Source organism: Drosophila kikkawai, chromosome X, assembly GCF_030179895.1.
Source record: "Drosophila kikkawai strain 14028-0561.14 chromosome X, DkikHiC1v2, whole genome shotgun sequence".
Taxonomy (NCBI): Eukaryota; Metazoa; Arthropoda; class Insecta; order Diptera; family Drosophilidae; genus Drosophila; species Drosophila kikkawai.
In genome coordinates, this window is record NC_091733.1 from 9,448,727 (window position 1) to 9,462,523 (window position 13,797).

Sequence of the window (13,797 nt, forward strand, 5' to 3'; positions counted from 1 at the left end):
GAAGGCGATAAGCAAAAAGTTAAGCTTACTTCTTTTTGGGACGGAAAGAAGATACAAAATTATCAGAGAGGGATAAAATGGGAAGATAATAATAATAATATTGCTATAATTAAAGGTCCAGTAATGTTTAGTGCAACATAGAAGGCAAGAAAAAGTGTTTAATGTAGTTACAATTAAAAAATCAATTAGAAATCCATATTAAATCGATTTTTATCGGTTTTGCCATCTGTTATTTTTCGATATAAAAAATTAAATTTTACTCTAGTTTAGCAAAATTCTCCCTACACTTAATCTTTAACTAATATTCAAAATAAGCATATGGCCAGTCTCAGGCTTCACATTTAATCGATTTTTTTAAGGACCTCTCAACCATTTGTTCGTTTATCTATCACTGATCACATAATCTCCCAAGCTGCAGCTCTCCAACCCCATATTTCTATTTCGAAACGAAAATCCAGTGAAGTAGCAAATCGCTGCCTCGATTTCAGGGCGTATATAACCCACATCGAAGGCTGTAATTTAAATTAATGACACACAACAATTGGACACGCCCCCATCCCGTATGAGAAGGAGAGGCAGGCGAACCTGAGGCCTTTTATTCTTTATTTTCAATTAAACAAATAGCTGAATTTGACATTTTTTGTCGAGAAAGAAAGTTCAAAGGGAAAAATCATAAACGGAAATAACAAGTCGATGAGAACGACGATGACGACAACGAAGAAACGGGAAACACAAACGCGATAAGAGCGATGACAGGCTCTGCTTGTACCCCCAACCCCCTCTTTTCGACGTCACTGTGTGGGTCCTTATCGCCGCCCTGGCATCGAGTCGAGTCCTGCAATTCCTGGTCTAAGCAAATGTTTGCTTTTCTCCAACCAACCATCATCATCATCGTCATCATCATCTCTCTTCATCTCGTTCCTTTAAGGCGATTACTTGGATTTCCCGGAAAAAAAAAAAAAAAAATTCAGTCTTGAATAGAAAATTGGGGAAAAAAAATGAACACATTGCAGTTCAGTTTCATTCATGATTCAATTAGCCACAGATGGGTGAACTTTAATGGGGAAAACGGAAGTCCTGAAATTCCTATGCCATGCAAACCTATTGTTAAGGCTTTAAAATTAGTGTGAAATTGATTTTTACTAAAGGAAAATTAAAGTATTTGATGGAGTTTTATTGGTCGAATGGCACTACAGTTGGCTAATCCCATACCAAAAATAACACATTCTTAGATTAACCAAGAATCTCACAAAAATCCAAACCAAGTACAAAGGCAAAGACTTGCAAAGCAGAGTACATCTAGTACATTGAGTACCTGGCTACCTGGCTACCGTTAGCTGTCAGATGTCAGCCGTCAGTGTCAGATGCATTGTAAATTACAAGTTCATTTGCCACTACATCCGCTTAAGCGCTTAAGCCAGACCCTTTTCTGCTCTCTGTCTCCCTCTCGCTTAGCTCCAAAAGCTGCATAAGTTATGAGTTTAGAAAGAGATGAAGAAATCGGCATTGAGGTAGAGCAAGCAGGACAGATAAAGAACGGACCAAGGTACAGTCACCTCGCTAATGAAACATAATGAGGCGCCATTAGCGAGTGTCGTCTTTGCTAACTGTACACTTAAGCACTGTTGGGCGCCAGTCAACCGTAGAATAGCAGTGTGGCTGTACTTTAATTTCATTGTATGCAGTCCGGTCACATTGGTCAAAACTAAATAGTGACGAAAGACAAAAAAAAAATATAATAATAATGAATGCGCCTCAAGCATCATTAGCATCTTGGCGGCAGCTTCACTTTTCACGCTTTTATTTGATTAGTTCATCATTTATTATTATTAATTAATGGCGGCTTTGGCATACGCTGTTTTATTATTAACCATTATTAAACAGCCCCGAACAATAACAAATTCGAGGCGATTATCATCATAATTGCGGATATGGTATACAATTTATTATATGGTATGTTCTACACACTTTGGGAAATCCTAACAAACATAACATAATAAGAGAAGAGCTCAACACAAAAACCAGTTTGTATTTCTATTTTGGTTTTTCGGGTTCAACTGCAGCCATCCCAAAAGCTGGCGATGATGCGGCAAAAGTATTTTTAAACTTTAATCCCCTTTCAGACAGACTCAATTTATGCACTAATTTATTATTATTATTGGATACTTTAGCTAGTAATTTTTTCTTTTATTTGTAAGCGTGCTGCCTGGTTTTAATTTTTTCACTTTTCATTTACTATTCAAAGTTGTTTCATTAACCCTGAACCCTCTGCTTTGAACCTTATACTTTGGCTCAGCGCCTTTGGGTGTTTTTAACACCCATTTATACTCATTAGATTCACCCGGTGAGGAATTTTGCCAAAGTTTGCTACCGTTTTCGGGCCAAACAACATTATCATCTGCTCATCAACATCCACTGATCCCAATCAGCATCATCATTATCTTCTGTCAGCAGCTTGATTCCCTCAAGTTTGTTTTTTTTTTTTATGTTTTTTAGCGAGTGGCGGCGGCTTCTTCGCCTTTTGTTGTAATGGCCCTCGAGTGTGGGCAACACAAACAAACACTCAAGAATCGCAAAATGCGATCTACGAACCGGAACTCCGCCAAAAACGTTCTTCTCTTAGCATTCTTCAAATCTAAAATCTTTTTAATGGAAAGACAGGCGCGTAGATCTGAGATTACACAGATCCATAAATAGGGTTTAAGTAACATAAAATAGCGTCTAATTTTAGACACTTGGAATTAGCAAAATTAATTCTGGGGAGTAAGTGGGGAATATATGATGAATAAAGGAATTTATGAGAAATAAATGAGAAATATTTAAGGAATAAATAAGAAATTTATGAGAAATAAATGAGGAATAAACGAATATATATATTAGGCTTAAATACCCAATTAACTTACATTAATATCTTCTTAAATAAATTATTAAAAAACGTGATAACTTTCTGGGTTCCAACCTATAAATATATATAATAATTACAACTTTGTAGGTATATTGCGAACCAATGAAAATAAAAAATAAATCACATAGTCTGAACCCCTCATCTTTTGCGCCCCTGTCCAGTTTTGCTATAATTAGTTTAGCCGCAACATTTTGACCAAGTGCCAAGTGGCATGTACTGCCCATATGCACTAGTCCGAAGCTCCACTGAAACCTCCATAAAAAAAAAAACCCTCTAAACCTCTAAAACCTCAACCTTTCCCTCAGCCAAAACCTCTTCCACACCCACAAAAGAGGCTGGGCCCTCTTCTTTTGCCTGATAAACTATTCCAACAAAAAAAATGTTTGCTGGTCGCCTCTGCTTTTGGCTAATTAAACAGGCGAACATAACAAACATAAAAAAAACAACAACAAAGAAAAAACCACAACAAAAAAAAAGACAAATCAAACTACAAAAAAACGCAACAAACTGAAACTAAGCGAAGCAAAAAAAAAAAAAATGAAAAAGAAGTTGAACAGAAAACAATTAAAGCCAAGCGTCCGATGGGTCGGGGGTCTCTATAAAACCGAAACGCTCTAGCGGATTTGCCAGCAGTTGCCGTTCGAACGTTCCCCAGAGAATCAAAAGAATCGCCAAGATCTACATATATTTTTTTTTCAAGTGCTTCAAGTGTAAAGTTCTGTGAAACAATGTCACGTGTATTGCTAAGCGCTGTGGTCCTGCTACTGGGCCTCACCACGGACATCCTGGCCGGACGTCTGAGCCAACGTTACTTGCCCGCTCCGCAGGCTAGCCAGTTGCACTATCACGGCGTGAGTGGCCAGGGACATGCTCGTCCTGGTCTGGGCTTGGGATCGGCAGCAGGATATCAGCGTCAGCAGCAGCCGCAGATACCGATTGTGAGGAGCGACTATCAGAGTGATGCCAATGGCAACTATAACTTTGGCTTCGATACCGGGAATGGCATCCACCGGGATGAGACTGGCGAATTCCGTGGCGGCTGGCCCCATGGCTCCCTGGGTGTCCGCGGCTCCTATTCCTATACCGGTGACGATGGCCAACAGTACACGGTGAACTACAAGGCGGACAAGAACGGATTCCATGCCGAGGGAGCCCACCTACCCACATCGCCATCGGTGCCGGCCGCAGCTCCAGCTGGGTAGGATTCTTATATGCCATAAATACTACATAAATATTTATATTTATATTTATATATCACTTTATCCCCATCAGTCGCAGCTCGTATGGCGGCTATAGGGGATCGGCCTCATCGCATGTCCCTGCTGCTGCTCCCAACAGCCGATATCTGCCGCCAGGATATCGCCAGCGCAGGCACTACTGAAGGACAAAACCCTCTTCAATTGTTATGTAAAACAAATCTCAATAAAACAAATCTATAGCAAGGGTTTTAACTTCAAATAAAGTAAATAAAACACACAATTCGTTGCCTTTGAATTAATAAATTTAATGAAATTCTAGCTATTTATATCTTACTTTATATATGGAAAATCTTGAAACCGAAAACCTCAACCGCCTTGGTAGCTAATTTAAGTGAACAACTTCTGGGTTTGGCAACAAGAACACTTGGCCACGCCTCTTTGCTGTTAGCCTTTTTTTTTTTTTTTGTGGACTTTGACTTTTGGCCAAAAGCCGAAATAAGTTGTTACCAATGTAAATACAGACGGCCAACGGTAAGGGGAAAATTAATATGCAGTTAAGCAGTTAAAGTCTGCAATCAAAACAAGCCAACTTATCCTTTTTTCCTTCCTTTCTTTTCTTAACAAGAAAAGTAACAACTTTTTGGCCATTGTCGCCGGGCATTAATCATAAGTAAAGCAGCCAGCTAACTTGGCCCTGAGTTTGCGAGGCTTAATATTAAAGAAAAGATGAGAAAAAAAAACTGAATAATGCCTTTTAAATATATTTTTTTTTTTCTACTTGATAATGTTTTTAAAAATTTGTTTTTAAATCATTTTTAACCAAAAATATAAATAAAAACCATAAAATAAATTATCAAGTGCTCAAGCCTTTTCAATTGTATATGCCACCGCATTTACCTAAAACTTTTCCACATTTTCCTCCCTTCTTCTCGCCTTGTCTCTGAACTTTTCTCTTCTTTTTATCACTTTCTTTTCTTTCTTTTTTTTTTCCCCCTATTTTTGGGTTTTGTTTTCGTTGATTTCTCCCCAGTCGCTTAGCATTCGCATTCCGCTTTAGCATTAATTAAAATTACACAGAATCGCTTGGGGCGTTTTCGGGGGATTCCCAGGATGCGCAGGCGGGTGGGCGGGCTGGTTCTGTCGGAGGATGTTCTCGTAAATTAAAGGCGCTTATGAATTTTATAAATTATTTTCCATGTTGGCAAGATGAACAATTGCTGTGGCGGAGCATCCTTTTTAGGATGCACACAACAGGGGCGCAGCAAAGGAAAAAGGGGTGAAGCACTGAACCAAAAAAACGTCTTTAGAAAACATTTATAAATAATTATTCTTTTAATTTTAGTTCATTTTTTAAGCATTTCTAAAGCAGAAATTAAGCCAAAGAGACCTATTATTTAAATAAAAACACTTTCCATATATATATATTTTTTCAGTGCAAAAGCACGGCCATTATGAGCAGACATCGCCGTGTTGGCAGCGCCTGAAAGTAGGCAGCGCTTATTGAATTTCATTAACATGTGCAATCATTTGCATGCATGTCTGTGCATGTTTAACTACAGGTCCATCCTCCTGCCAGTCTTCTCTCTTCCTCCTGCACCCACACCCACCAATGAACTCACTTAATTTTATGCCAAAACAATGACACGCCATAAATTTAAACGGATTTGGCATTGCGCCGCGAGCAAGTTAAAAAAAAAGCAAGCTAAAAGCGAAGCATGAAGCAACTTCAGAGCAGCAACCCTTAGTTCTCAAGGTGCAGGGTGTTTTATGTGGGAGGTAGGGAGAGATGGGGCTTGGGGGATGGATGATGTGCGGGGTACTGACACCTTCCAAGGGGTACTGACACGCTTTCGAACCGTGTTTTAAATGCTAAAGAATATGCTAAAATCGCACAAAGAGCGGGTGTCCTTTCGTCTACAGGTGCAAAAAGGTGTTACTACAAAAAATGTAATGGCAACCAGTATCTTTGTTGGTTTACAAAATTTATAAATATTCTAAATTGAATTCTACTCTTTAAAATGTATATTCCAGATTAGATTTAATTACCACAAAAAGGAAGCGCCTAGAAATAGGAAATGTGTTTTGCAAACTAAGCTTTTGGCTTTTTTTTTAATGGTCTTTAAATTAATCTAATTTTAACTTTAATCTAATATTCATTCACTCTTCAAATTATTTTGTTATTTTAAATTATTTAGTTTTGAGTTAAACTTTAAAGTAAGGTATTAGTATACATTAAATATCAGGAATGCTGGTACACTTTATTTTTAAGCTTTAAATTAAAGCTGCTAGTGGCTGAAACTATAAATAAATTCATGGAATTGCGTGCGATTTTGCAAAGAGAGAAATAATGAAGAAAAAGGAAAATAAAAACAAGAAAGGAAACTAACTTCCGCACGCCGAAGTTTGTATACCCTTGCATTTTTGCAATTGGATTACAAATAACCGATTCCCCCCAATTCAAATAGGAACTCAGCCACAATTAAAAAAGCAAATAAATCGGATATTAGAAAATGGGACAAATTAGGACAATTAACTTGTAATTTGGTGTTCTTTGCTGTAATTTCCTGGCTGTAAACTGTAAATAAATTCTACAGAAAAAATTGACTCAAATCTAAATTAAAAACCTTAAATAATTAATTTATACAATTTTATGAAAGCTTTGACTCCTTCACTGCGTTGCAAACTTCTGACTGAAATTATAATACCCTGCAAGGGTATAAAAAAGCGAAACTGCGAAAAGCGTTTGTGTCAGTCAATTTCAATGTTAATCCACCTGTGCTGCCACCGTGTGTGTGTGCGAATATTGATATGGCAGTTGCACGCACAACTCTCAGGAGTTAACCCCCACCCCACACACATACACACACACACACAAAACAGTTACAGTTACATTATTTAGCCTTAGCCAGGACTTTTCCACAAGTCCTTGGGTGAGTCATCTTCATTGGCAATGCGAGAACGCTGTTGCCCCGTCGCCCCAGCGGACATCATTTTCATTAAAATTTTAATAGTCCTATGTGTGTGCGTGTGAGTGTGACAGGACCAAGTGGCACGTAATATTATAAATTTAAGAAGTTATGGTTTAAGCTAGAGTGCCTCAGCTTTCAACAAGAACGGAAACAGCTGGGAAATGTGTGAAAATCTAAGGGATTATTAAATAAATAAAAGATAAACTCTTGAAATTTTAAGAATTTATATATATATTAAAATTATAATTCTTCAATTTACTTGTAAAAACTAATTAAAATAACTTGAAAGAATCCTTGTTGTCGATTTGTAAAACTCAATAACCAGATAAACAAAAATTGAGGAAATTCAATTAGTTTAGTTTGCGATAAGGAAACTATAAATCTCGTCCTTGTTATCTCTCTCCACTCCCCCTTTTCCAATTCGTTTCGAAATGAAATAAATCGAAGCGAAATGAAAAACAAGAAATTCCAATAAACTAATTTACACAAAAGCGCAGAGGAAACTTTTGGCAGACAGTTGACGTGCGAGACCTTATGGACCAAAGGACCAAAAAGGAGCTCCTCTACCAAGCTCCCCTCGAACTTTACGAAAGTATTTGCGTATGAATTTTAAGCAGCTGGAACTAATGCCAAGCCAATAAAAGGGATAAAATTGAAAAGCAGCCACCGCGCACGCAATTCCGAGCATATATATGTACATATATGCCACGTATATCCTTCGCATATCCCTATATACCCTAGTAGCAGTATATATCATTTGCATATGTGTATGTATGTATATATGTGCGCGTATTGGCCACTGAGGGGACGTGTTAACGTTGGTATTCCCTAACCCTCAACTCGGCGTAATTGTAACTCTAACACCACATCGCATTTGCGCTTTTGCTTTTCGCAAAAGCATCTTGTTGCGTATTTGGTATAATAAATTAGCATCGCGTTTCGCATTATTGACTGGATTTTGAATAATAACACACAAAGGACCCTTTCGACCCGAGGATAAAGAAGGTGCCGGTGCCCGGCGTCAGTATCCCCAGTATCCACGGGATCCACATGTAACTGTAGACTGGCGACAAATGGAGAATTCCCCCAGAAGCAGTAAAGAAATAAAAAAAAGTGAACAGTACTAGGCACTGAAAGAAATCAGTTTTAACAAAGAATGTAATGGTAAAAAAATATAAATTAATCATTTTCTTCCTATAAAATGTCTGCTTTTGGAATATATGAAATTAATAAATATATAATTGGTTCAAGTATTTTAATTCCATTTTCCAAAAATCATAAATATTTAAAAATCTCCCTTGATTATATTTGTAATACATAAAATCGATTGATTAAAATTTATTATATTTGTAGTAAAATAAAAAAAGGCTTCTAAAAAAAACAGTATTTGTTTTTCGCTTAAATCGGTTGAGAATTATAAGCAAAACAAACAAGTTTAATGAATTATAATTTCCAACTAGTAATTCATAAGGGAAAATTTATTCTTTTAACTTTAAAAAAAAATACCTTAAATTTTGTTGAGCACTGTAAAACCTATAAATGTAAGAAATCTTTTCGAAACTCCAGAGTTTTCTTCTTTTCAACAGTGTTACCAGGTATTTTTTCTCAGTGCCACAGCACAAAGGCAGTGCCATGTAATACATTCCAAAAGCTGCAACGTAGAAAAGGATGGTGGGAGGTGGCTATATGTGAGTGGGGGGAGAACATCCTGCTGGTGTTTTTGGGGCGTTCCTGCCACACAACTCAGCACAATTGCGCACATAAATTTAGTGCGCCAAATAATGCGGCGGGCGGAGTGGATAAGGCGATGGAGGGAGGGGCTGGAGCTGAAGCTCGAGATAGAGTTGGAGCTGGAGCTAAAATGTGTAGTATAGAATGGCCCATGAGACCGCGGATTTTTCTTAGGATTAATGATATAACTAAAGGTAAGGGAACCTCAAGGAGAAACTGCATTGGAATAATTTTAACAAATCTTTAATTGATTTTTTCCAATATTTAACCTATTTTTTAGGAAAAAAAACGTAGGAATCTTATAAGATAAATTCAAATTTTTTCGACTTTTTAAAAGCTTGTTTTCCATAAGAAGTTGTAAATCCCTCCATACATATCCTTTTATAGTATCCTTTTTTTCCTGTCTCTTTTTTTGTTTTGTAATTTTTTTTGTGTAGTTTATGTCCTTCTCTCACGTGTGTGTGTGTCTGTGTCACATATTTTGCCTTCTTGTCCTTCTTCTGGCCAACTTTCTAACCTCCCAACATCCTTCCATCCTCCCAACATCCTTCGTTTTTTTCCCGCCCACCTTCTCAGTCTCTCAGTCGCAGTCTCATTCTCAGTCTCATTTGAATGTATTACAACAAGTTGGAAAAGTTTTGCAGCTGAAATGCTGGCGACATGAATTATTTAGAGCCCCAACTGGGTTGAGGGTGCAACCAGTTACCACTTCCCATTCCCTCCCATGTGTTTTTGATTAAATTTTGTAGCATGGTATTCTCGCGAAAAAATATGAGTACAAGAGCAGAAGGAGCAGCAGGAGTTAGTTTTTAAGTAGGCATCGGAAATTAAGTCGTTTTATTGAGCGACTAAAACCTCTTCGTGCCAACTATAACCTTTTTCTGTGGGAAGGGATCTGAGTTACCACTTAGGGTCTCTCTCTCTCTCTCTCGCCAGTCAGTGAGCAAGTGAGCCTTCACTTTTCTGCAGATTGCTGACTGACAAGGCAATTCCACGTTATTGCCAACAATAATTCACACGCAACAAATGGGGGTTGGGGCCACGAAGGAGAAGAAGAAGAAGTAAGAGAAGGAGGAGGCTGGCATTCCACCCCCCAAAAGATGCCCTGGCAGTCAACAATTGTTGCATGAATAAAGCGATGAAGAACCCAAGGACCGAGGACATTGGGGCTAATGATTGCCAGCTCGCGCACACACACACAGATCACTGAGCACGGTAATGCTCAAAATTGTGCCATCAAAAATAATGCGTAGGCGGGTAATTTCTCTTTCCAAAACATTCAGATCCTTGCTGGCCCCAGAGATAAGGCATTAGATGATGGAAATTATTTGGGACAATGGCAGCCTGTCGACGGGCCCATTGTATGTGGTTCTAGCTCTTCTCTGCCCATCAAGAAACTGGAGATGGGTGAGAGAGAGAGTACTTGGGGAGGCCAAAAGGTGAACACTGACAAATGAAGGTTTCTCAAATGAGGCAGAAATTGAACTGACGCACGGACCGGTTGGGAATTATAAGCAAAACAAATGGTTCTAAAGTGCACAAAGATGATATTTCAAGAGCTTAACAATAATAGACTAATTTGTATAATACATTTTAAAGAAATTAGGAAGGAGAATTAAAGAGAAATTATTGAATAGGTAACCTTAACCTGAAATGAGGCAGAAATGGTTGACCTAATAAAAAAAAACCTATGCACGTACCACTTGAGGATTATAGACATAAAAAATAATCAATAAATTCATTTTAAGTATGAAATTCACCAGTATTTTTACTTTATTTCCATTACCTAATATTTCAACTTACATAAACCTCAGAGATTTTCTGAGAACCTTTCAACCCAATATATTTTTCCCCAATTTAAGATTTGAGGGATTTCCCTCCCCCGTTATTAGCTTTCAAATGGGCCAAACTCCATTGACCGACCACTTAAATTTGATGTAAACTGATTTTACAGTCAATCTAATTTGAATAAAGTTCAATCAAAGTCGAATTTAATTCCCCAATCTTGCCTCGGCCTTCTTCCTGGATAAGGTGTGTGCCCCGATTATGGAAACAATTTCAAAGTTTTTATTTAGCCGAAAGGCGGGGCTGAACTACTTAAGCTGCCAAGAAAATTTTCCAATGTCATTTGTTTCGGGCTACACTTTTCCGAGGGGGGGAATGCCCGTTATTTTCTTTCTTTTTTTTTTTGCATTATTTTTTTTGCGGAAAATCAAATTGACAAAGACATCCACAAGTGGTTGGGTCGAGGGACTGCAACTCCTCCACCTGATTAGTGAGAGTGCCGCTGTGCCACACACATACACCTGATAGATCCATCAAAATCCGTAAGAATCCGCCAGATTGGTTTGGGGAATCGGGAAATGGAAAGGGGGAAAATCAGCAGAGGCTTTACTTCTTCTGGTGCTTATTTATTTATCGAGAGAACTGCGGCAGGTGGGCTGGGATTTCGGTTTCGCCTGAGGGCTCTCCTCTCTCAATGTCTCACTGTCCACGCAGCTTATCGGTTCGGACAGCTGACAGTTGGCCAGGGCGAGGAGCTTCTAGGATGTATAGGATATATAGATATGGTTGGACGACGACGACGATGATGATGAGGCGGCGAGACAGTGCGCGATTTGAAGTGCTCTTCGCCGCAACAACCGCAACGTACTTAGACAGCATTTTGCCGGCTGATAAATGGCCGCCTGTCACTTGGAACCCTCATTCCCTCCTGGAGTACTAAGCCCACCGCACATCCATTCATTCCCAGGAAAACCCCTTCTTTTTTTGAAGTCGCCCCAAGGCGTGCTATAAAAATAAAATAAATAAAATAAAATAAAACTTGTAGCTAGAGTTTACCCCAAACGAGAAGTTGCATTAGCAGCGACGCCGCCCGAGGTTGAGGTGGGAGTTGGGGCTGAAATCCTTAAGTTTTAAGGGTATACATTTTATCATACTTAACAAAATCTAAGCAAATACTTTTAAAGGATATTTCTATGCTTAAAACTGCAAAATAAATTCCTTAAAAATCTACAATAAAAACTATATACAAATAAAGAGCAACCTGCAACCCTTAGATAATCAATTTTTGGTTAAAGTTATTTCCCTAATTTAGTGTCCACCTGACATCTAATTTTTATTTTTTCGGGTAGCCTTATTAGGCCCTGTCTTTAATTGCGTTTAAATATTAATTAAGCTTGGCCCGAAGGCGCCTGCCTGGCCACTTGCTGGCTGCATCCTCCGTTTGCCGCCAGGTTCAATTTCAATTTAACTTTGTTATCGAGGAGGCGCTGCGTCGCCCCAAGGGTGGCCCAGGACTCGACGTTTTCGGCTGCCAAATCAAATTCGACGCCCAATTAAAATTCAATTTGTTGCGCGCCATTAATTAGATTCCCCCGCAGCCTGCCCCTTCAGGCCAAAGGAGAATAGAAACTTTCTTTGCCACCTGAGACCTTCCATATCCATTAGTATTCCACACTTGCCCGACCATCTATCTATGCAATTTCCCCCCAACTTTTCTTGATGATGGTTGGTTTTCCTTCCCCCCAATAGCTGCAGTCGCACTAATTAGTGTGGCCAACGCGGCAACTGATCCTGCTTTGGCAAAGTATAATCTATGCAACATGTGGTGACCCTGGCAAAAAACGTTCCAAAAAAATATATAAAATCTTCAAAGAGCTAATTAATAATTGGAAATTCTAAGCGGAAATACTGTTCAAGAGGTTATCCTAAAATAATAATAATTTATTAAAGATATAAAATTTAATAATTATCGATTTGGATAAATTTAACATAGTATTAATATTTTGGAAATCTTTTGGCAAAATTTATTTTTTTATTTTTGAAAATTGATGCTGTCTTAATAAATATTAAAGATATTGAAAAAATTAAGAAGAAGAGCTTTTTAAATAATATTTGCTTATACCTATCAAGTATTTTCATTACTGTATAATAATTTTAAAATAAACTGAGAAAAAGTATATATAATGCATTTGATAATATTTTATACATTTTTTGAGCTCAGACTATTTAAAATATTATTTAAACTTAATGAATACCTGAGAATTATAACCAAATATCATTTTGAACAGTTATTTTTCGAGTGTATGACTCTGAGAATAAATGAGAACGACTCACCTGCTTCTGCAACGTGTTGGACAGCTCCTCGAGGCACTCCTTCCGCTCAAAACGCTCGAACTTGAAGCTGTTGGAGCGGTACAGCTCATTGTCCTCCCGCCGGCGGTTTCGACACAGGCGACGCGTAATTATATTGCCCCCACTGCCGCTCAGTCGAGGTCTGAAAATTATCATTAATATTATTATTAATATATATATATAAGTCTTACTCAAGTCTTGGCCAAGACAAACTGAAACGGTTTCTCCAAAATCCTCCCATGACTTTATAAACCAAAAAAAAAAATATATATATATATATGTATATAGAGTAGTGACACTAATGGTGGCGGAGGAGAAGCTCGTTAGCTGCTGGGGCGCTTCATTAAAATTTTCACACATTCGGCGGTAAAGAAAACTCTGCTCCATTTACCTTATTATGATGTCGGAGGTCTAGCGTTGGCTTAAAGCCTCCCAATATTATGGAATGGTACGGAAAAGGGGTAACGGGAAATGGGGGGAAATCGGGAGGGAATGGAACGACGACCCACTTTGCATTCTGGGTTCGTTCAACGCCCGCGGCCACTTGAATGGCTCAAAAACTCAGTTGCAACCCGGCCCAAACTTAACCAAAGCCACAACAACACAACCAAATGGAAAACTTTCAGGGGGCGGTTGGCAAAATGGTGGAAAAATGTGGGCCAGGAGGAGCATACGGAGGGAAAGTGAAGAGGGAACAAGCAGCAACAAGCAAAAAAAAAAAAAGAAGAAATTGGAGGCAAACCAGGGAAAACTCTGCGGCAAACAAAAGCACAAGCCACTGGAGCAGACTCAAGTGGTAGCCACTTGGGCACTCCAACTCACTGGAGCTCCCCAGTTGCAGCAGCAACTCCAGTTA

General features: G+C 38.5%; 2 protein-coding genes across 4 annotated transcripts in view; one reads left to right on the forward strand and one right to left on the reverse strand.

The window, feature by feature from the left end:
- The window catches only part of hwt (heavyweight), a 53,039-nt gene that overhangs the window by 36,816 nt on the left and 2,426 nt on the right, over nucleotides 1-13,797 (reverse strand). For both annotated transcript variants that reach the window (XM_017179323.3, XM_017179322.3), the window contains exon 3: nucleotides 12,924-13,083. In XM_017179323.3, coding sequence (XP_017034812.1) covers nucleotides 12,924-13,083 — 160 coding nt within the window. The remainder of the gene's footprint in view (nucleotides 1-12,923; nucleotides 13,084-13,797) is intronic.
- On the forward strand, nucleotides 3,634-4,286 carry Cpr11B (Cuticular protein 11B). Of its 2 annotated transcripts, none has more exons than XM_017179324.1 (2): nucleotides 3,634-4,103; nucleotides 4,178-4,286. In XM_017179324.1, the coding sequence occupies exons 1-2, from the start codon at nucleotides 3,634-3,636 to the stop codon at nucleotides 4,284-4,286; spliced, it is 579 nt and encodes a 192-aa protein (XP_017034813.1). The 2 variants fall into 2 exon arrangements, with proteins under 2 accessions (XP_017034813.1, XP_017034814.1); XM_017179325.1 differs by having other exon boundaries at nucleotides 4,184-4,286.